Below are 21273 nucleotides of genomic sequence, written 5' to 3'. Positions count from 1 at the left end.
CGTTTACCAGTGGCACGAGCGGTTCAGAAGTGGTCGTGAGTCAATCGAAGATGATGAACGCAGTGGCAGACCATCGACATCGAAAGTCGGTGAAAAAATTGATAAAGTAAAAGAAATGTTGGTCAATAACCGCAAATTAACCATCAGAGAAATAGCGGAGGACTTGAACATTGCCTATGGATCCGCCCAAGACATTGTGGTTAATGATTTGGGTTTCCGTCGTGTAGCAGAGCCAAAAGACCTCAATTTCATGCAAAAAAGAGACCGTGTTGACGTCGCAAAAGACATGATTTGCGAGGCTGAATCCGATCCCACATTCATCAAAAGGATCATTACTGGAGACGAGACGTGGGTTTATGAGTACGACACGCAATCCAGACATCAGGCAAGTGAATGGCGTTCACCAAATGAGCCGAGACCAAAAAAACCACGTCGTTTTCAGTCAAAAAAGAAGGCAATGCTGACGGTTTTCATGGATTACAACGGTGTAGTGCATCATGAATTTTTGCCAGAAGGCCAGACAGTAAACAAAGAGTGTTATTTGGGCGTTATGAGACGTTTGCGTGAAGCAATTCGCCGAAAGAGACCAGAAATGTGGGCAGAAAACTCGTGGATTTTGCACCATGATAACGCACCGTCGCACAGTGCTATCATTATTCGTAATTTTTTGACGAAAAATGCAACAAATACCATCCAACAGCCACCGAATTCACCTGATTTGGCTCCCTGTGACTTCTTTCTGTTCAATCGAGTTAAAAAACCATTACGGGGAACGCGTTTTAGCAGCCGAGAGGAAGTAATGGAAAAATCGCAGGAAGCACTGATGGACATACCGAAAACCGAATATAAAAAATGTTTCGAGGATTGGATCAAGCGCTGGCATAAGTGTGTTGCAGTCGATGGGGATTACTTTGAAGGGGACAATATAGATTTAGATGAATAAACTTGTATTTTTAATTTTCTGAATAAATTCCGGGAAATTTTTGATCAAGGTAGTATCTGGGGAAAATTGCTAAAATTCTTCGTATGGGCTCCCGTATGTATCGACACATCGATGCCAGTGCCTCCGCCAGTTGTGTTGTATGCTTACTGTAAGACGTCAACAGGATCCTCGTTCTAGAAACTCGTCGAGACCTCATTGACATAATCCAGTGGTCCAAAATGGTACTCAAAGACCCATGCGTAGTCACCAGTAACCACCCATTCTGAAATATTCGGGCCCCTTTCACAGTGGTCCAAGAGGTCCAAGGCAAGATTGTCACACACAAGCAGTCTTCTGTTAGCACCTTGGGGGGACCATCTTGGTGCACCTTTCTCATGGCTAAGTGCTCATCTGTAAGAATGCAATGCACTGTGGTTTTCTGTACTCTTCTGATAACATCCAGTAACTTGGGGGTCAATCATAATTGAGCATGTGTTTCACTTTAGCGCATTTTCATCACACTGTGTTGTTGATGGATATCCAGGGCATTCCTCATCGTCAAACTCCTCTCTACCCTCCCAGAACATCCTGTGCCAGCAGAAAACCATCACTTGGGACATTTCTCTATCTCCATAAGCATCCTTAACAATGGCAATGGTCTCCGAATCTAATTTTCGAAGTGTAATGCGCAATTTCATCGCATATCATTGCTCCATGGAAAGTGGCATCGTGAATTCGTGACGTGACCGTCGAACAGGGGTCCAGTCTAGCAACAATCCGCCGACTGTAACGACCCGCAGGCAACTGACGCGGGTCGCGTTGCTTTCCCAAGATCCCATTACCTTACCCATCACAAATCACCCCACTCCGGCCTCGTGTATTGGTGGCGAAAAATCATTCTACTTATTTTTGGGACAAACTCTGTACAATACCTTTACTGAGATGTCTTTAGTTTTAATGCGTTCTAGAAATGATAACATATTTTAACGTGTCATTCCGTGCCCCAGCATATCAAATCACTCGTCATAACCGTCAGTAGTGTACTCCGTGTTATTTCTGCGGTTGGAATTCAAGGCATTTAATGTAGATATAATCATAATATTTATTTCCGAAAGTTTTCTCTCAATATTTTAATGCAATTAATGGAGCCGAAGGAGCAGTCACGAAGGTCAACCGCTCAACGTCGTCAATACGCGCTTGCGTTGTTTTGGCACTGGGAAGTCCTTTTTCATATTCCGCAATTGGACCTGGCCGTGGCTAATAGCGGATGTATGTAGGAATGTAGGGTGTACGTATGTATGACGCAGGCCTTTCAAGTGACGCACTCCTTTATAAATCGACTCCTCCGTGTAATTGCCGCTCCAAGTGACTAACGAAGGATATACATTCTCTTTTCATCGGGTTTTTTGTCTTTTTATAAAATCTAAGTTCACTTTTCACCTCTAAAATTTACAATGATATGTTATTGTTAACATTTAACAATGGCGTTACCTATATTCCCGATAGGTAATGGATTAAATACGACGAAAATTGATTGAGCATGGTGAATATTAACTCACAGTTGCCAGGGAAGCTTTTTTAGTGTCTGGGAAGGTAGCAACATTCATTAAGGGTACAAATCATTGCCTAATTTTATTTTTCTTAATTAATGGCACTTTCCCGGTACATGGAATTGGTGAAATCTTCTCATGTTTTCCAACGGGTTTAGGTCCTCCATCTCCACCGACATGTCGGTGTCGGTTTCCCCGCGTTACTGAGTCGGTTACCGGGATCCCTGCTGACATTTTTATTTCGAAGCCGGATCTCATTAGCCTCTTTCGTCAGTCGGTCCGAATCCTGCGAGTGTCAAAGTAATTTTGCCTTGTCCCATATAACGGCGTGGGCACGGATAATACTGTGCTCTGTGACGGCTGAATTGAGCGGTTTTCCCAATCTGAGATGCCTCCTGCCTTCCTTCCGTCTCGTTTCAATGGTGCCTGCCCTGTCCCTGGCCTCGCTCGTGTACTTTTCCGCTTTCGTTGGAGATTTGATAGACGCCTGGTGTTTTAACTCCGATTGGTTCTTCCCGCCGACAGAGCGTATATATACGAGGTCTTTTCAAGAAGTAAGGTGACTTTTCAAATTTTGCGGGCAATATACATTCAATTCAAGATTTTTTTGTTTTACTGTGCTGGTGTACATGCCCAAATATTTGTTTACAGTTTCAACGATGTAGCATATTTATTTTGTTATTGACAGATACAAATATTAGACGTGTTTTGGTGTGCTCGGCGATTTTCCGCTTTATAAAAAAATGGATCAAAGAATTTGCATCAAATTGTCTATAAAAAAAAAGGAGATAAAGTGCTCCAAATCCCTTGAAATGTTGACAGTGGCATACGGCGAGTCTGATCTGAGTGAAACAAATGTTTTATAAGTGGTACAAGCTCTTCCAAGATGGCCGAGACGATGCCACTGACGAGCCACGCTTTGGACGCCCCAGCACGCCAACAACACATCAAAACGTTGAATCAGTGAAGCAACTTGTTTTGAAAAATCGTCGACAGGTTGTGGAGGATGTTTGCTTATCGGTTGGCTCGTGCCATACTATTTAGTCGGACGTTTTGGGCATGAGACCCTGTGCCGGTTATGGTTTCCCAGGAAGATCTGGTACACGAAAAATCGCATAGCTTGGGTGGAGCTGTAGGTGCCCAGAGAGAGGCTTGCCCGGGAATTGAACCCGGGATCCTCCGGACAGTAGTCTAACGCTCTACCCCCTGGACTACCGCGACCCACCCATTTACATATTTGGGTGATGGACCAAAAAAAGGGGAGCCAAGCGTTTTTTATGGCCACAGCTCTTCCTATTCGCAAGTTGAAAATTTTGAATAATTCCTCGATCGGGTGGAGGGAGGGAGGGAGTAGACACGAGGAAGCGGCATAGACCCGGAGACGACGAGGGAGTCTTTCTTGTAAACGTCGGCGAAGATTGAGGACTTGAAACCTGTTGGAAAATCCGAGAAGATGTCACTACTACGTATTTTATTAATGTTTGTTAAAAGTTAGTCTAAGAATTTAATAATAACGATGCTCCTTTGTCGTATTGATTTAAAAAAATACATGAATGATTACTATGCCCCTTTGTCATATTTATGAATAAAAAATACAATAAGGTTTTTTTGGCGGGGACGAATCAACGGTTCACTTATACTCGTAATCCTGAGAAGCGCATCAACTGTTGACAAACGTATTTGTGTCTAGGTGCCATTTTCTTCCTTCACGAGAGGAGAACTTAAAAGGACTTCCTAAAAGGAAGGCTTTTATTTTTTTTAGCAAAATTGTTAAATTTTTGCTTTGGTTTAGGTCGAGAAAAACGGGTGTTCCTTCATATTTAATGGAATTGTTCTCCTGGAGATATCAACAGCATCCGCGAGAAGTGCATGCATACGTCGCCATGTATGTCAAGAGAAATCAAAAGGAAATAATGGCGGGAAGCGCAGTCGTTAAAACTTCCAATGGTTATTCGTCATTTGAGGGCGGATGCACCACAATGAACGCCGATGGCGAAAATCGCAAAACTTCTCCGTGAGATTAGAAATGCTTCTGCAATGGCGTTTTCACTCGAAACAAGTAGATCAGAAAGTTTAATAATAAACGCCCTGGGGTCCGTTTCTCGAAACTACAAGTCGATTGACGCATTTCGCTCTAAGCAGTCTAAATTATAACGAAACCTTTTGAAAATGGTAAACATACTTAGTAACGGTGGCAAGGAGAAAGTGAGGCACCGTTTATTGCCACCAGCAGGCTCCGCATGTGCAAATTACAGGGTGCGTTCCTAAACTAATGATATTATTTTTTTAAAGTAATTAATTGGTCAGATTTGCACAAACACTTAAAATTCTTCAAAGTACTGTCCTTGGGCCTCTGCACATTTTTACCAGCGACTCTGCCACGACCCTGCCCTGGAAGCCGTCTTCGGGGACCTCTCGCAAGGTCTTCGTCGCGGCTGATGGTATCTCTTCTATGGACACAAAACTGATTACTTTCAGGGCTACCTTAATCCGAGGGAAGAGAAAAAAGTTTCTGGGGCGACGTAAGGACTCTAGGGGGTGTGGGGCAGCGTTGGTCCCTGGTGTTTGGCCAGGAACTCGCGGACTCGTAGCGCGTTGTGGCAAATACCTTGGGCACCAGCTTGGAACACACTTTCCTCATCGCTATATATTCGGTAACAAAGACAACTGTAGACGACAAGTTCAGTTCAGTGGCAACCATCTTGATACTCAATCGACGGTCAGTGTACAACTGATTTGCACAAACACTAAACATCCTTCAAAGTACTGTCCTTGGGCATCTACACACTTTTTCTAGAGACTCTGCCACGTCCGGTACGCGCCCTTGAAGGCGTCTTCGGGGACCTCTCGCATGGTCTTCGTCACGGCTGATTGGATCTCTTGTATGGACGAAAAACGGGTTCCTTTCAGGGCTTCCTTAATCCGAGGGAACAAAAAGAAGTCTCCTGGGACGACGTCAGGACTATTAGGGGGAGTGGGGCAGCGTTGGTCCCTGGTGTTTGACCAGGAACTTGCCAACTCTTAAAGCGTTGGGGCAAATACATTGGGCACAAGCTTGGCGCACACTTTCCTCATCGCTAAATCTTCAGTAACAATGCGAAACACAACAGTAGATCACATGTTCAGTTCATCGGCAACCATCTTGATACTCAATCGATGGTCAGAGTCCAACAATTGTCGAACACGAGCCACATTGTTGTCGGTTTTGCTGGTTGACGGCCGTTGACAGAGCGTTGTTCGTCGTGAACCTCTTCCCGGCGCTCCTTAAAGGCCTTTAAACACCTCGAACCTTGTGTGAGTAGAACAGAGCAGAGTCCACGTAAGCCTCACAAATCATTTTGTTAGTCTCCTCAAGAGATTTTTACAGTCAAGAATAAAATTTAGTAATTGCGTAACGTTGTTCGATCGTCGATTCCATTTTTTCGTGGCGCGGTCGGAATCCCGAGGTTTGCAATAACTGACGTCCTGCCGCTTCCACAGCTTGGAGAGCACTGAGATTGATTTCGCGTTAAAGCTTAGCTTAGCTTATTCCACTCCGACCAAAGGGAGCGCCGCGGGATATTCAATTGCATTACTTCAGGAATGCTCCCTGTATACTTGGGCTTATAACCTGAGAGAGGGACCACGGGTCAACATGCAACATTTGATTCTCCCTATCCTCTCTTGAAGGACTCAGCCATTCTTAATTTTTTTCAGAAAAAAAAAAATAAATTACGCAAAACTTTTATAGGGCACTCGGAAACATTATATGATACTAGTGGCCTTGTCCGTCTTCGCCGAACTGATTTATTCGTACGCCTGTAACTGGATATACAGTATAACTGGAGAAGAAATAAAACAGTTTTAATAATCGCTCCTCATGGAAGTGGATGGACTGGAATTTAATTCCCGAGTGAAACGTGCTCCTATCTGTGTGTAAAAAATATAATTTTTTCAGAAATTTCAATAATTATCATTTAAAAAATTTCCGCGTACAGGGTCGCACCCAAAAGTGGTAGGACTGATTTTTTTACAAGAATTTTATGGACGATATACTTAAATCGACTTAATAATCTTCAAAGTTTACTCCTTGAGCTGCTACACACTTAGTATAACGTTGCTCCCATTCCCCGTACGCCCGCTGGAAATTTTCTTTGGGGATGCCGTTGATGACCCTCGTCGAAGCCTCTTGAACGGACTTTATCGAGTCAAAACGTCGTCCCTTGAGCTTTTTAATCAGGGGGAAGAAGAAGAAGTCCGGTGGTGCCAGATCGGGAGAATAGGGCGGGTGCGGCAACTTGGCAACGCCGTATTTGGCCAGGAGCTGTCTGACGACGAGCGCGCCATGGCACGGCGCGTTGTCATGATGAAGCACCCAGCAGTTTGCGATGGCCGGCCGGCCAAATCCTGTGAAATAATGCGTTGGACGTTGGATGCAGACAGACCCAACTGGTCTGCAATTTCTGCACTGGTTAAGCGTCGGTCTGTGTTCAGCAGTGCCCTCACTCTGTCCACATTCGTGTCGGTTCTTGCCGTCGACCGCCGTCCGGAGCGATGGTCGTCTTCAACGAGCTCGCTACCCTCTTTAAACATCTTGTACCCCTCAAATACTGTGGAACGGCTTAAGGCAGTGTCCCCATAAGCCTGCTTGATCATATCGAGGGTCTCAGTTGCCGTCTTCTCGAGTTTCGCACAAAACTTTACGGAATAACGTTGGTCTAAATTCAGATTCATTTTGTTTTTCGACGCGAACAAAAAACTTGCTTCACTAAAAACGGTGTCCTCACTCAACGACAGCCCGCAGGTGACTGAGTTTGGTGTCGGTCTGTTGCTAAGAGCCCCCTCCACCTTACCCTGCCAGGCAGACCCCCCTCCACCGCTCCGTTCGCTCCAGAGAAAATCAGTCCTACCACTTTTGGGTGCGTCCCTGTATGTAAATCGGACTCAGTCTATGTTACTTAATGTATTTTTACGTTATTTGTGCAAAACATTAGAAGCCCCTAGTCCGTACCTTATTGGCATGTGGGATACCAAATCAAATAAACAAATTAATTCTCAATGTATTTATGAAATAGGATAAAAAACCTGTTATGTGATGAGTCATCAATAAGGGTATGTCGTCATGAAAATGCGGAAGGATTATGTTTCATCGACTCATTGCTCAAAATATTTTCTCGAAGTAATTAATTGATCAAACGTCGTATTGTAAAGGAAATAATTATCAACCTGGCGATGTTTAGATAAATAATATCGTAACATGGCCTCATTTACTTAAAAAATAACCGTTACACACATTTGAAGCTGTAAAATCGGATCAAAATATGCAATTGAATGTATTTTCAAACTAATTGGATTTGTTTATTTGATTTTGAGTTCGGTTATCTGCGTGACGAGGAGGAGGGTCGAGAATTGAAATTGAGAGCTGGAGGCCTTTGTGGCTGACCTTTCGTCGACCGTTCGTCATTTTGAGTTAACCATCCCCCACTGTGATTGTTTTTTAAAAATTGATTCCAAGGGTATCACTTCCAAACCTGGATTTGGGGGGGACTAAGTTGTTTTTGTTTCTCTTGGCATTGAGAGTTAGTATTGGAAAATGAAGATTTGAGGGACCTCTACCCTGCGAGTAAAACTTCCTACTATAATTGTTTCCTTTCTTCCACAGTAATTCCATGAGTGCACTCATCCCTCTCCATTGTACTTTCTATTGTCTGTTTTTTGTGACTCTTTCTCAGACTTCCTTTTGAAGTTCTTCCTTTTCAATCGTTTCGAGGGCGGTTGTTAGTCAACATGTTTAGGGAGGATTTATCTTTTCTTTCCAAGTGTGTTTTTTTGTTGGCTTCTCTCTTCGCTTGCTCTTTCCTGGATTATAGATCGGTAAATCTAAGGAAGGAATCGATTGAAATCTCGGGGCGATGTTCGATTTACTTGAACAAATTGACTCTTATAATCGATTTGTGGTGAGTCAAATCGAATAGCATATGGAATTAAAATCGAAACATGTTATGAAAAACATGGGGGACGACTAGGAAAAATTCTTTTATTTTTTTCATTGTTTAAACTGCCACCTATTCTTAAGCGAAAGAAATACATCCGTCCAAAATATGTCAGATGATATTGCAATTTCATCCGCTTCTCAATATCGCTTCGACTCCGAATCCGAGGTATTGAATCGGAGATAATCGAAATAAAAGTGAGATATTGCGAATACATTTATTGGGTCTCACGAGACAGTTTTCTTGTAAAGGAAGGACAACCAGAAAATAAAGAGAACGTTTTTTGGGATGCATTGCTATTTTTAAAAAATAATAACAACTGTCGGCAAGGTGGTCAAATTACATAATAAACAACAACGGCTCTTTTGGCTGTGTACAAGGTTTGTATAAAAAGCATCGGGAATAATTTTTTCCTGACGTGACTGCACGTCGCAGCACACGCGCACCTCATGGGTTCCGTAGGGGGGGGGGAGGGGTCTGACCTTCAGCACGATCCAAGCGCCGATCGCCTGCGAGCGTCAGACTAGATCTTGCTTTTAGTGGACACCTGTCGAATGACTCAGTGCCAGCACAAAATGCAGCGGACGATTGAACATCGGTAAGCCATTTCATTTTATGGTGCATTAGAGAAATCGTGTACGGAGACGTTGGACATGATTTGCCAAGTGTTTAAGGATGAAAGCATGTCACGAACTGCAGTTTTTAAGTGGCACAAGCTCTTTAAAGATGGGCGAGAGAGTGTGGCGGTCGAGCCTTTAAAGACGGCCGTGGACGTCAAGAACCGACGACAACGTACAACGTGTGCGTGAATTACTGAATGCAGACCTTGTCGGTTAAGTGTGTCCATGATCGCAGTTCGTATTGGCATTGATGAGATGACAGTTCAAACACCATTATTACTGAAAATGTGATGATGCGAAAGATTTACGATAAACTAGTCCCGAAGGTCTTTATAGACGACCAAGAGAGCAGAGTCGAGTGTCTCCTTGCGAAGACCATCTGCAATTGCACCGCGACGATTTCCCAACCCCCATTAGGTCCTGGATTGGTACCAGCAGACTTTTCATATTCCTAAAAGTGCAATCCTTCCTCAAAGGATACTACCATGGGACCCCAGGTTCCGTCAAAGATGCTGGCGTGCTTACCTTTAAGGACCTACCGGAATCCGCCCACAGGAGAGCCTTCGAGTCGTGGAAAAGCCGCTGTCAAAAGTGTGTCGACGCTCAAGGGATGTACTTTGAAGAATTTGGAGGAATTTGAGCGAAATCTGAAATAAATCTATTTCGAACGTTTCCCGATACTTTTTATACAAACCACATATATCGATTGATAATGCAAGAGTTCGATATTTTGTCTCCTCATTGTACACAAATACGTACGTTTTGAAAACCGTTGCCTTTCGACGCAGTAAATCTACAAATGGATTCATGAAATGTCACTCGCCAATTTTCCAGTTAACAAAAGGGTGCTATGTGTTATCCAGATATTGCGATGGATTCGTTATTTTAAACTGCCCAGGTGAAATATGTCATTCGTTATTGTAAAGAGCAAACACCAAAGAAAAGATGCGATATTTCCAAACCCAATATTTCCGCAGTAAAAAAACAGGATTGGCATAACGCGAGTACGTATTATGTTCTGCTGTTATTGAATTACCCCTAGCGCGATCCTTCGGCCCCTCCCCTGTTGGACGGACATACTACCCCTATTGATCCGCCTCGGTTCGTCCCACCTCCCCCGTCTCTCTCGGGAAAGGTTCCTGCGCCGCTGAGATGAAAGAGGCGAGGGAAGGGTGGAAAGAGCAAGACGTTAGACGTTAGTTATTCTGTATTGAATTCAGAAGGTATTGAGTGAATGTCCCCCTCTAAATCATATGCGAGGACTGTCCAATAAATACGCGATCTGAGGCCATGAAAACTTTAGTTTTGCAAAATTTAGTCTACATCCATTTTGTCCCCTTCTTTAAAGTACTCTCCATTCGTAGGGTATTCACTTATTCCATCTTCTTCTTTTCCAAGCACCCTTTAGAAGTCCTCAAGGCAGTTGGGCTTTCTCCTTGTCGTTTCTTGTTTTATTGTGTCCTCCACATCTTCCCAGTGATGTCCCCTCATCACATTTTTGCATTTTGGGAATAGGAAAAAGCCACAGGGGACGAGATCTGGCGAATGAGGGGAATGATCAAGGATCAAGGTAATTGAATTCTTTGCAAAAAAACTGGCGAACAATGAATGCAGCAGCTTGGGCACGATTTTTGCAGACATTTTTTTAAAACCCAAATGTCCGGTTAAAATAGTGTGCAGCGTTGATTTTCCTAAACTCCGTTCATCATCTAATGTTACTGTTTTGCCGACCTTTCTTCGCGATATGCCACCCTGGCATTTCCGCGCAAAAAATACTTGTTGTCAATTTAAAGGCGTTTTTTTGTATACAGTGTAAAACTTTAAAGGTGTCTGTTTTCATTCGTAATCATTGTTCCTAGCGCAGTTTTTTCCATTCACCGTAGAATTGATCTTATTTGAATTCTCTGTGTGTTGGTGGATGTATGCATTAATACTTCATAACATTTTGTTCATTTTCATTCCTAAGTATGGCATAATTTGGCTGTCGGCCATGACCCACGCTTAATATTTTGGTAACCTGAAAGCAGATTTTTCTTTAGGTAAGGTCAAAGTTACTCCATAACGTTTTGTAAGTTATGTATCTATGGTTCATAGTTTGTTTACGTGTTTCAAATGTAGAAGCAATTTATTTTCAACAGATCGTATCCATTTCTCACTGTCAAAATGTTCGCCATGGTTTGCAGCAAATGGAAAAATACTATTTCCTCGTAGACGACCAATTCCCATTTAAATTTAGAAGACGTCTAGGTTTTTCTTCGCCTTTAGGTTGACGTGTGCTCTTTTGAACGTGGTAAACTGAAAGGGCACTCTTTGAAATAATCAGTTTGGGCCAGCGAACGAGTTTTTGTGACGCGGCGTGTGCTATCGGTCATCACTCTGTCGCGGTGACGTGTCGGCATTAGACGCAGCCGGCAATACGTACACCACGCCTCGGGACTTCGCCACGCACGCATTTGTGTTTATGGTCATGAGAAAGTATGTAGCTGTTGTGCATGTGAGCATGATATGGAGTGCCCTCGAGGGAATTAGGACTTTATTATTTTTTGACCTTTCAAGTATTACTTTTGATATGTACGTTTAAACATGCTGTACTTTAAATGAAATGCCTTGTTAAACAACTAATAATTAATTCGTCAGTGCCTCGGAATCACCAAAAATTGTTTTTTAAGATGCTCAACTCACGTTTAAACGTACGCTGTATCGTACTCTCGTGTCCAATAATTTAATTGTTTCATCGTAAGTGAGAAGATATTAGGTTAGTGAATCTAGGAATAGAAAGAGGAGTTGTCTCGATGAGGGCTTAGGCATAATTGATTGCGTAATTTAAATGTCAATTATCTTAAGAAAAATGGGTTTTTGGATGTTTGACATCCACGCGGGATACTGAAACGTTTAACGAAGCCTGGAAGGAAGATATTTTATTGTCTTGAACTCAATATTGATGGGGGAGGAAGGAAATTGGCCCAAAGACCTAGTCAGATCAGCATGAGTTCCAATCCCAAAAAAATGCGCAAAGCGGCCGTACTATGTGAGGACTATGGGATCGTGTGTTCGTGTGCAGGGAAAGGTATGCATGCTTACGAAGAACGAAAAACATCGGTATGGATGGGAGGGGTGAAGATGCCTTTTGTGTAGTAATGAATATTCCGATGGGGAGGAGGATAGAAAATAATCAAGGTGTATGCTTCGAGAATTACGAGAAGAGTGGTATTTCGACCGAGTAAATTGTGCGCAATCATTGAACGTTTTTCTTGAATTTGAGAGTATACCAGAGGATAGGCGTCTTGTGCGAAAACTATGCACAGCCCAGACTTCGCAAGTGCAGGTAACGAAATTAAAAACCAGAGCTTGCTTCTTGCAATTGACGCGCTTGTTATTTACTTTTCACCATTTATCCAAATCATGTCAACCGGAATCCTCTTGTTCCTTAAAATAAATGAATGTTTACGTATACAACTTTTATTTTACACTTTTCAGGTACGCTGTATATAAATGGGTGTATCCCAAAATGAAGTAAGTAGAATAAGTTTGGGAAACATTTTTTGCTGCCGATCAATGTAGAAATTACTAAATTTCTTGAGAATGGCAACCTTGTGGGGTGCCATTTTCAGTGATCGTGCATGTTTTTCGATCTGAAATTGAGATAACTTTTACAAAGTATTTCAAAATGTACGATACGCGATTTGAAAACATCCGTTTATCCAACTTTAATTTTCCTCTAAAATTTGAGTTATTTGGGCAATGTAATGCATTGAATGCGCTTTACATTTTGAATTAATTTAGTATCATAAAGTGACATCGGGTTCATGCATTGAAATCAGACGAAAATTTCCAGAACTGAGCGTCGCCGTCACCGTTAATGAATCTCCGGACGGAGCTTAAACCATAATGATGGTATCTTACGCCGAAATATCTTTGTATTGTCGAAGATTTGTGGGTGGCTCTATCAAGATCTCGATCAAAGACGCATGGAAATATTCAAATTCTGATATTGTTAATTGATTTGCGTGGACATCATAGGTGTTATTGACTGTGACATGTGCCTGCAACTGGAAAGTCCAATTGTGCTTTAATGAATTCGAGTGGCATTGAAATTGAGAAATGAAATAAAATTACCTTTCATATGCACGACATAAATGTACATTTAAGACATATTATCATCCAAACGAGCCCAGTTCCCAGTTGCAGAAAAGTACCCAGTTTCAAAAATGTATCACCAAACAACGTAAACATGTTGAATTAAAAGCACGCAAATAAAATTCACGCATATAGTAGATACAAATATAGGATTACGTTATCAGCGCGCGTAAATTATTGGAAATGATTTCAGTGATTCATTAGATTGAAGGGGGAAGTCTTTTAGTTACATTCTTTGAACTGTGGAAATTATGAAAATTAATATATCTATGATATATATATATATATATATATATATATATATATATATATATATATATATATATATATATATATATATATATATATATATATATATATTTCCTGTTTGTAAAATTCTGTTAAGGGGAGTCTTTATGGCCGCAATTAGCTCCGTGGAATTCTGCTACGAACATATTATTTCCGGTATCATCAGAAGGTGCCTAACAATTGTTTGCTTCCAGTATATCCTGATTGGTAAATTCATAATAGTCCTGGAATCAACTCTTAGTATTTTTTTTTTAATTTCTTGACTGAAAGGGCTCGACGTGTTATCAAGTGAAGTTACATCTATGTACATCCACACAATACGAGCGCAAGTCGCGTGTGATTGTGCGCAATGGGGCAACAACCTTTTACGGAAAAATGCGCACTTACGCTAAATCGTGATAATATTTTTCATGTATACATGAGCACACGTGCATTGATGCAATGCGGTGGCGAGTGTGTTCCATTGAGACTTTGAGTTTCGATTTTTTTTTTAATTAAAAAATCAAATAGTTGCTTTTTTCACGATTGTTTACTGTGCGAGGGAAGAACAAGTGGTTGTCAGTGAGGGTGTCTTCTCTCTCTTACTATATTAATTTATATCCTGTCGCTCCAATCTGCCAGTGCAAGGGATGAGATGGAATTCGGAAGGCAATGAGGAGACGAGCAATAGGGAGGAGCAAAGGAGAAAAACTTGCAGAAATGGAAAAGTGCTTGGAGGCGTTTCCGTGGAGCATGGCGCGGATTGTAACGGGGACAGAGGTGTGCTGGAATATCGGTCCATAGACGAGATGCATAAGTTTTTCGAAACCCGGTACTGGAGATGAAATGGACGGAAGAAGCGAGAAACGAGGAAGTGTACAGAAGAGTCGAGCCGGGGGAACGTTGAAAGTGTTATGGGAAAGGACGTTGTGGATCACGACAAGGAAAAGGAGAGCCAATTTGATTGGGTGCGCCTTGAGGAATAATGATTTCGTAGGAAGATAATAGAAGGGAAAATAGGCAAAGGCCGCTAGATGAAGGCCAAGGGACGCATGCCACGTGGAGAGGGATTGTCTCAGACGGAAGGACTTCCGGGAGGAGCCTGCGTGCTATATAATAAGCGAATAGTCGCAGATGGCTACAGTTTTAGCCAATCTTCGGATTGAAATGCTGGTTATTAGTATGACGGCAGTCAATTCTATGTCCTTCCACCTCAGTCGCGTCCCCACCTTTCGCCACAATTGCTCTATTGGCCCTTAAAAACATTCCTTATCTTGAGAGGCTCTTATGATTTATCTTCTCTTAATTTGCCGCCCATTCGGAAAAAATTGCTTCCTGAGGAGGGGAGATTGACGGACTTACAGACAGATTGGGAGCGACTTCAGTCAAGGTCACCGAATCAGTTGTTTATTTATTATTCTGATGGAACGATGTGGCGTTCAATGTAACTTTTCTTGTGATGTGTTATTCTCCCACCGCGTTGTCCTTTTGGATTGCTTGGTCCACATCTTATAATCTACACCTGCACAATACCCCGCAAACCGCCGTAACGGCGAAATCAATGTCACGCGAAAGAAAATACTTAACTTGCAACAATATCTATTAACAGGATTCGTGTGTTCAAATCATGCAGTAGAGCTGTTAAAAAGTTGGATCCATGGAATAAAAAGAATAACATGCAGGATATCGACCAATTATAAACACAACCAATTCTTATTATCTCCTTCACGCCTGAGGTCGAATCTCTTATTTTTATATCCAATGGTAAGAGGGAAAAACTACATTTCAAATTTATCCGTTCTACAGTAAATCTCCCTGACTTAACATTGGTGAGCTGATCTACCATATTAACTAGGGGTCTGTAATATGTCTTAAACCTCATCAGATAAGAAACTGCCTCAATTATACGCAGTAAATTTAACCTGTATTTAAACCTACGGTCAGCTAGTGGCTCCCATCCTAATTCTTCCAATAGTGTCGTGACATCTGCTTCCTTGTTCATGACAACTTTTCACGGACCTAGCTGCTCTACGTTGCACTCGATCTAGTTTCAAAATTGAGCCTACTTTTCGAGGATCCCATACACTTGCAGCATACTAAAGGTGGGGTCTAATTAACGTGAAATAGCAAAGCTACTCTTAAATTTTGAAAATTTTAAAACTTACCAGCAGTATGGCAATCAATGGTATAGGATGCGTCGCAAGAGATAATTTTCCCTCGGGTAAAATGAATACCGGTCGTAGAAGAAGGAAAATATGACCCGAGGACCTGTTTTCTCAACATATAACTTGAAACAACTTGTTGCTGCTTAATATTCTCTCTTCATGTGCCCAATCGATTTTCATTGAGAGACCTGTAGTACATACACATGTGGGTGACATGACCCACGGGTGTGTTAGCTCTAATTACTCGTAGAAATGGTGTGGGAAATCATTGTCTAATTGTTTTCGTATGTGCGAAAGGACGTCATTATTTTATTTGAAAAAGTGGTCGATCGGTCTAATGGATTTAAATAAAGATAAGTGTTTATTCAGATTGATGATTTGTGAATAGAACCCTCGACCTGGCGGGGTGCAATACCCTTGTCCTGCACCCCGCCTCGTCGACACGATGCCCCCCAAGTCCCCCAAGCAAGTGTGTGTGGCAGGTGATGTGACAGAACTCAAAACTTTTCAAAATGGAGCAAGTCTGTAAAGGGGAGGTTGTGTGTTTGGTGTAGCATTTTGCCGTTGTCTTGAATGTTATGAGGTTAAAACGGATCCTATTGGGCGGTTACCCTCTAATTTTGCCGCAATTATTTTCTTACCCCTGTCATTATTATGGTTTGTAATTGAATTGCTTCCCCGGAATCGTAAGTGGAAAAATAGCAGTTGATGCCTTTTGTGAATGATTCAATAGGGCATTATAATTTAGCCTTCATACTGTACACATTTAGTAGTTGCATAAATCATTATGTTCCATAGTCACATTTTTTTTTGACTAGTCGGAACAAATTACTTTGTAATATACTATTATTCATGCGTCGAAACAATTCTTTATTGGATGTAACATAAATGCTTCTGCCAACATTTTTTAAAAATCCCATCTGAAAAGATGCAAGTATCCTTCTCTTTTTCATATCTGCATTTGTTGAGTATTCATTTAGCCACGTCACTTTCCTCTCTGCTTTGAACATTTGGCAGGCCGGAAATAATTCCTGCCAGCGTTTGCTAGCCTTGAAAAGTAGTTTTCTTCACCAAACATCTTGTAGGAAGCATTTGAATCCATTCAAATGAGGAATTTTGGCATTGTGTGTCGGAAATTTAAAATGGAAATGAAATAGTTTCGGTTAGCACCTAGACTATGCGATTTTAATTTTACACTGTCAAACTTAGATGCGAAAGAAATATCGAGGTGACGGTGATTATGTTTTATCATTTATTAAGCATATCGAGTAGTATATATATACTTTCGGGTAGATCGAATAGTGCACTTATCGAGAGTTATTTCAATGTCACTTCAATGGCATTGTTCGTATCGCCGTAATGGCCCTAAATATGTCGTCCCTAATTGATAATTATCAACCCAAAAAATATCGTTTTCAGAATATTATCCGTATAGGATTTGGTCGATTTGAAAATAAAATCGATATGATTTCGACGTACTGTCATGTCGCCCGGCCCTGCGGAGAACGGCGGAAACCCGAAATGGGAATCCCCGAGGGGATTGCTGAGTGACCGGGGGGGGGGGGGGGGAGAGAGAAAGATTATTGATTGAAGGAAGGGAAATATTTAAGACCTTGCCCTTATACCAGTTCTGTTCGCAAAAGATTGGATTTCGTCTTCCCGGTGACTTGTTTGTTGGCTTCGCCTCCCTCGTGCAACTTTCCCCGTCCGAGCGACTCCATTCTCTTGCAATCCAATTCCCCGAATGCGAGTGAGAAGCTTATCCTTTTTCTCTCGCCATCTGCGGCGCACGTAATTGGCGTTTACGACGCGCCGTCTTTCCGCCCTCTATTGACAAATACGTGCGACATTTTCCTTCTCTGGAGCTTATGTAAACCAAGATACGTATGCGTAAAGTCAATAGCAGTAGTATGCCGACGACGGCAATGGGACAGCAACCATCAAATCAGATCCCAAGAATAATTTCGGGCGAACTTCTCAATATTTCTGCTAAAGGATTGGAAAGCCAAAATTTTAATTGAATTTATAATGTCAGAGAAAAGTTTCAAGTTCGTTTAAATATTTCCATGCTCCGAATATTCCAGTGTATCGGTGCGAAATAAGAAAAAAACAGTACTGGCACGCTAATGTTTCTTTGTTGTCTGACCAACCCGTCGTCTTGGAGATGGTTTTTTTTCTTTTAAAGAATCGGTTTAATGAGCTTTAACTTATAAACCTTGAGTAATATATGTTTTATTGGTAAACGTAACGAAGTGAGACGCACGTACCATCGTTAAAAGTACCACTTGTACGTGAAAAAATGAACTTCTGTCAATTTCCATTCATAGAATGAAATGATATTATCGTAAATACGTAAGTTTCCAGTTTCCCGGACCACTCCTGTTATCTAACTTGCTAAGGCGCCGAATATCACGAATGCAATTGTTAAAATATAAAATACTCCGAAGTCACGAAGAAAGTAACCGCGAACAAAAGTGAAAATTACGTGATTTGACATAGATAACCCTTGCCACATTACGACACTCCTAAAAACATATCGATGTCGCTTAAAAGAAGCGGAATAGAGTACCAGCACCACGTTCACTGCGAATAACACACGCTGCAAGTATTTTTAAAGACACGTGTCTGATTCCGTGGACCATTTATATCATCGGTACATCACTGTTAAATCAGTGCATATTTTACATATTGGTATTAAAACAGGGAAAGCGTATTATGAAAGCATCGCTGTGTAAATAGGATTCCTATTGTATTGGCAGCTAAATGATGACAATAGTGAACTGACAAATCTCCTCGTTTCCTATTCTATTCCTACCTCTTTTCGTTTCCCCCCCTGCCCCGTTCCCATTGGCCAGGAAGGTACATGTATACGGATATAAATGCACAAACAATGCCAATTGTATTTTAAAAGTGACACTAATTTCTTGAAAACATGGTCGGTAGTAAAGATGGGCTTATGATTAAATAGTTTCTGTAAATTTTCATTCCCTTGCTGGTAAAAATTTCAAAATGATCTCCTAAAATTATTCCATACATGAACAACTGTTGGATATGGATCAAGGGAGATTATTTTTCCTATTTTCTTTCGTCAGTTGGGTTCACCGTGATTCGTTTCTAATTCCAGTGTCACCGGCTGCTCTGACGGCGGGTCTCGAAGCTGTCGTCACGCGGCAAGCTGACGAGGCAGCTGATTTGAGAGGAGGAAGAGGCGGTTGTCGTGGCGGTGTCACGCAATGGACGACCCGGAGGGATTCCTGGACCTTGACAGCAAGTCCACTTTCTGGAAGAAAAACTCGAAAGCTGTCCCCGGAAGGCCAAGCCCGAAGAAGGAGGCTCCGAAAAATCGTCCCAAAAATTCATCATATCCAACCTCTTTCCAAGACTTCCAGGAAAGCGTTAGCGACGCTTGGGACATAGGGGACGACGAGTTCTGCATCGGACTGCCGGACGTGAAGATATCCAAGAAGGTTGCCCAGTCCGCTGCCCTCAGCGTTATAAACAGCCACAGGGCGCAAGGAGCGGAAGTTAGGAACTCCTTGTCTCGGGATGCGGTTTCTTCTAACGACGAAAGCGGTGGTGTGGTGGTCAAGTCTTCTGGGACCGGCCGATCCGCGACCGGCGAGGTATCTGCGGCATCCAGCGTCGCCCGTGCCCCTTTGACGTTAACCCAATCTCTGCCATTAAACGCCGTCGACGGTCACACTGCGTCCTCCGCTGAGAGGAAGGTGGAGGCTCTGCAGAGACTGGCCTGTCAGAAAGAAATTCCGTCTTCCCCCGTGAACGCGCCGGTGAATTGCGTACCTTCCACGTTGTCATTGAGCAAGCAGTATCCTGGGCGACCACAGCAGATGAGGACGACGTCTATGAGATCCAAACTGCAACTACTGTCGAGGGAGGGGGCGGACAGTGAAGGGATCAAACTGGATCGCTTCGCTCCACTCTTGGAAAGCACTCTCCTGAACCTGGAGGACCTGAGACAGTTGAGTTGGTCGGGGATTCCGGTCAAGGTTCGGGCCGTGACGTGGAGACTTCTCTCCGGTTATCTACCGGCGAACCTCGAGCGCAGACCACAGGTTTTGGAAAGGAAGAGGCAGGAGTACTGGGGTCTGGTCAAACAGTACTACGACGTCGAACTTGATGAAATATACATGGATACTTACAGACAGATACACATAGACATTCCCCGGATGAGTCCCCTTATAGCTCTTTTTCAACAGAAGACGGTCCAGGAGATGTTCGAGAGAATACTCTTCATTTGGTCCATCCGCCATCCGGCATCTGGTTACGTCCAAGGAATCAACGACCTCGTGACCCCGTTCTACGTCGTGTTCCTTCAGGAAGTCATATCCAGCGATTGCGACCTCGAGACCTGCGACGTGATGACCCTCACGAAGGAGCAGAGGGACATAATAGAAGCGGACTCCTTTTGGTGTCTATCCAAGTTCCTGGACGGCATCCAGGACAACTACATATTTGCTCAGCTCGGTATCCAGCAGAAGGTGAACCAGCTGAAGGAACTCGTCCAGAGGATCGATTCACCGCTGCACCGACATCTGCACCAGCACGGTGTCGACTACCTCCAGTTCTCGTTCCGTTGGATGAACAACCTCCTCACCCGCGAACTGCCCCTTCACTGCACCATCCGCCTCTGGGACACGTACCTGGCCGAGTCGGATGGGTTCGCCTCCTTCCAGCTCTATGTCTGCGCCGCTTTCCTCTTGCACTGGCGCAAAGAGCTCCTCCTCGAGAAGGACTTCCAAGGACTGATGCTCATGCTACAGAACCTGCCCACGTCCAACTGGACCGACTCCGATATCGGGATGTTGGTCGCGGAGGCGTATCGCCTCAAGTTCACCTTCTCCGGGGCTCCGAACCACTTGATTAGCGGGGACAGGTGACGGACCGTCGGGCGGGCGTCCTCCGGCTTGCTTCGCCGGGACCCGTTGGGGGCGGACAGCGTCCACTCTTGCTCTCGTCAATTGCGTAGGCCACTCGGACCCCCTGGGATGGTTCTCTTGACCACAGTGTAATAATGAGAGGTGGGAGTTTGGATTCAGGTATTTTTTCATAAACTTTTCGTGTTCAGAGCTTTAAGGAACAGGATTGGGAATTTTCACTTGTGTGTGTGTGTGCGTGTGTTTATTTTGGGACTAAAATGAGTATGACCGATCCAGTTTATATGAAATATGCGACGAAGAATCAGTCAGTGTATTGTGGATATTGATCTGATAGGGCCTGAAGACAGCGGATTCGATGGGTGCTATTATGTACTAGGAGTCGTATCATCAGATGATGACCTAAAATAAAATATGGCTGTATCTTATACAAAATGTGTATCTTTAAGTTTGCATGTAAATACAATATAATTTCTATTCTACTGGTAGTTTTCATCCAGCAACTTAGGTCTTTTGTTGGCAGCGTAACCCCAGAGGAAGAAAAAAGAATGCCTCAATTTATGATGATTAACTTAAATATGTGAACCAAGATATCTGATGTATCACTTATTTTAATTGATTTTTTTAGTTTTTCCTGTCATAGTTTGCTTATAAACATCCAATTCTCCAGTGAAAACTAGTTGCTAGGGATTTACTTCCATCTTTCACTACTTAAAGGTTCGATGACCATGAAAAGTGCTCTGTT

At 42.7% G+C, this 21273-nt stretch overlaps 1 protein-coding gene across 1 annotated transcript in view; it reads left to right on the top strand.

Moving 5' to 3' along the window:
* Positions 1 to 20998, top strand: part of Tbc1d22 (TBC1 domain family member 22) — a 51973-nt gene extending 30975 nt beyond the window's left edge. Inside the window, exon 3 of the mRNA XM_071587504.1 lies at positions 18758 to 20998. Coding sequence (XP_071443605.1) covers positions 18867 to 20531 — 1665 coding nt within the window. The 5' untranslated portion in view covers positions 18758 to 18866 and the 3' untranslated portion in view covers positions 20532 to 20998. The remainder of the gene's footprint in view (positions 1 to 18757) is intronic.
* The last annotated feature ends 275 nt before the right edge of the window (positions 20999 to 21273 follow it).

Source organism: Hetaerina americana, unplaced genomic scaffold (assembly GCF_022747635.1).
Source record: "Hetaerina americana unplaced genomic scaffold, ioHetAmer1.1.p SCAF_3, whole genome shotgun sequence".
NCBI lineage: Eukaryota > Metazoa > Arthropoda > Insecta > Odonata > Calopterygidae > Hetaerina > Hetaerina americana.
This window is presented reverse-complemented; position numbering and strand designations above follow the sequence as displayed.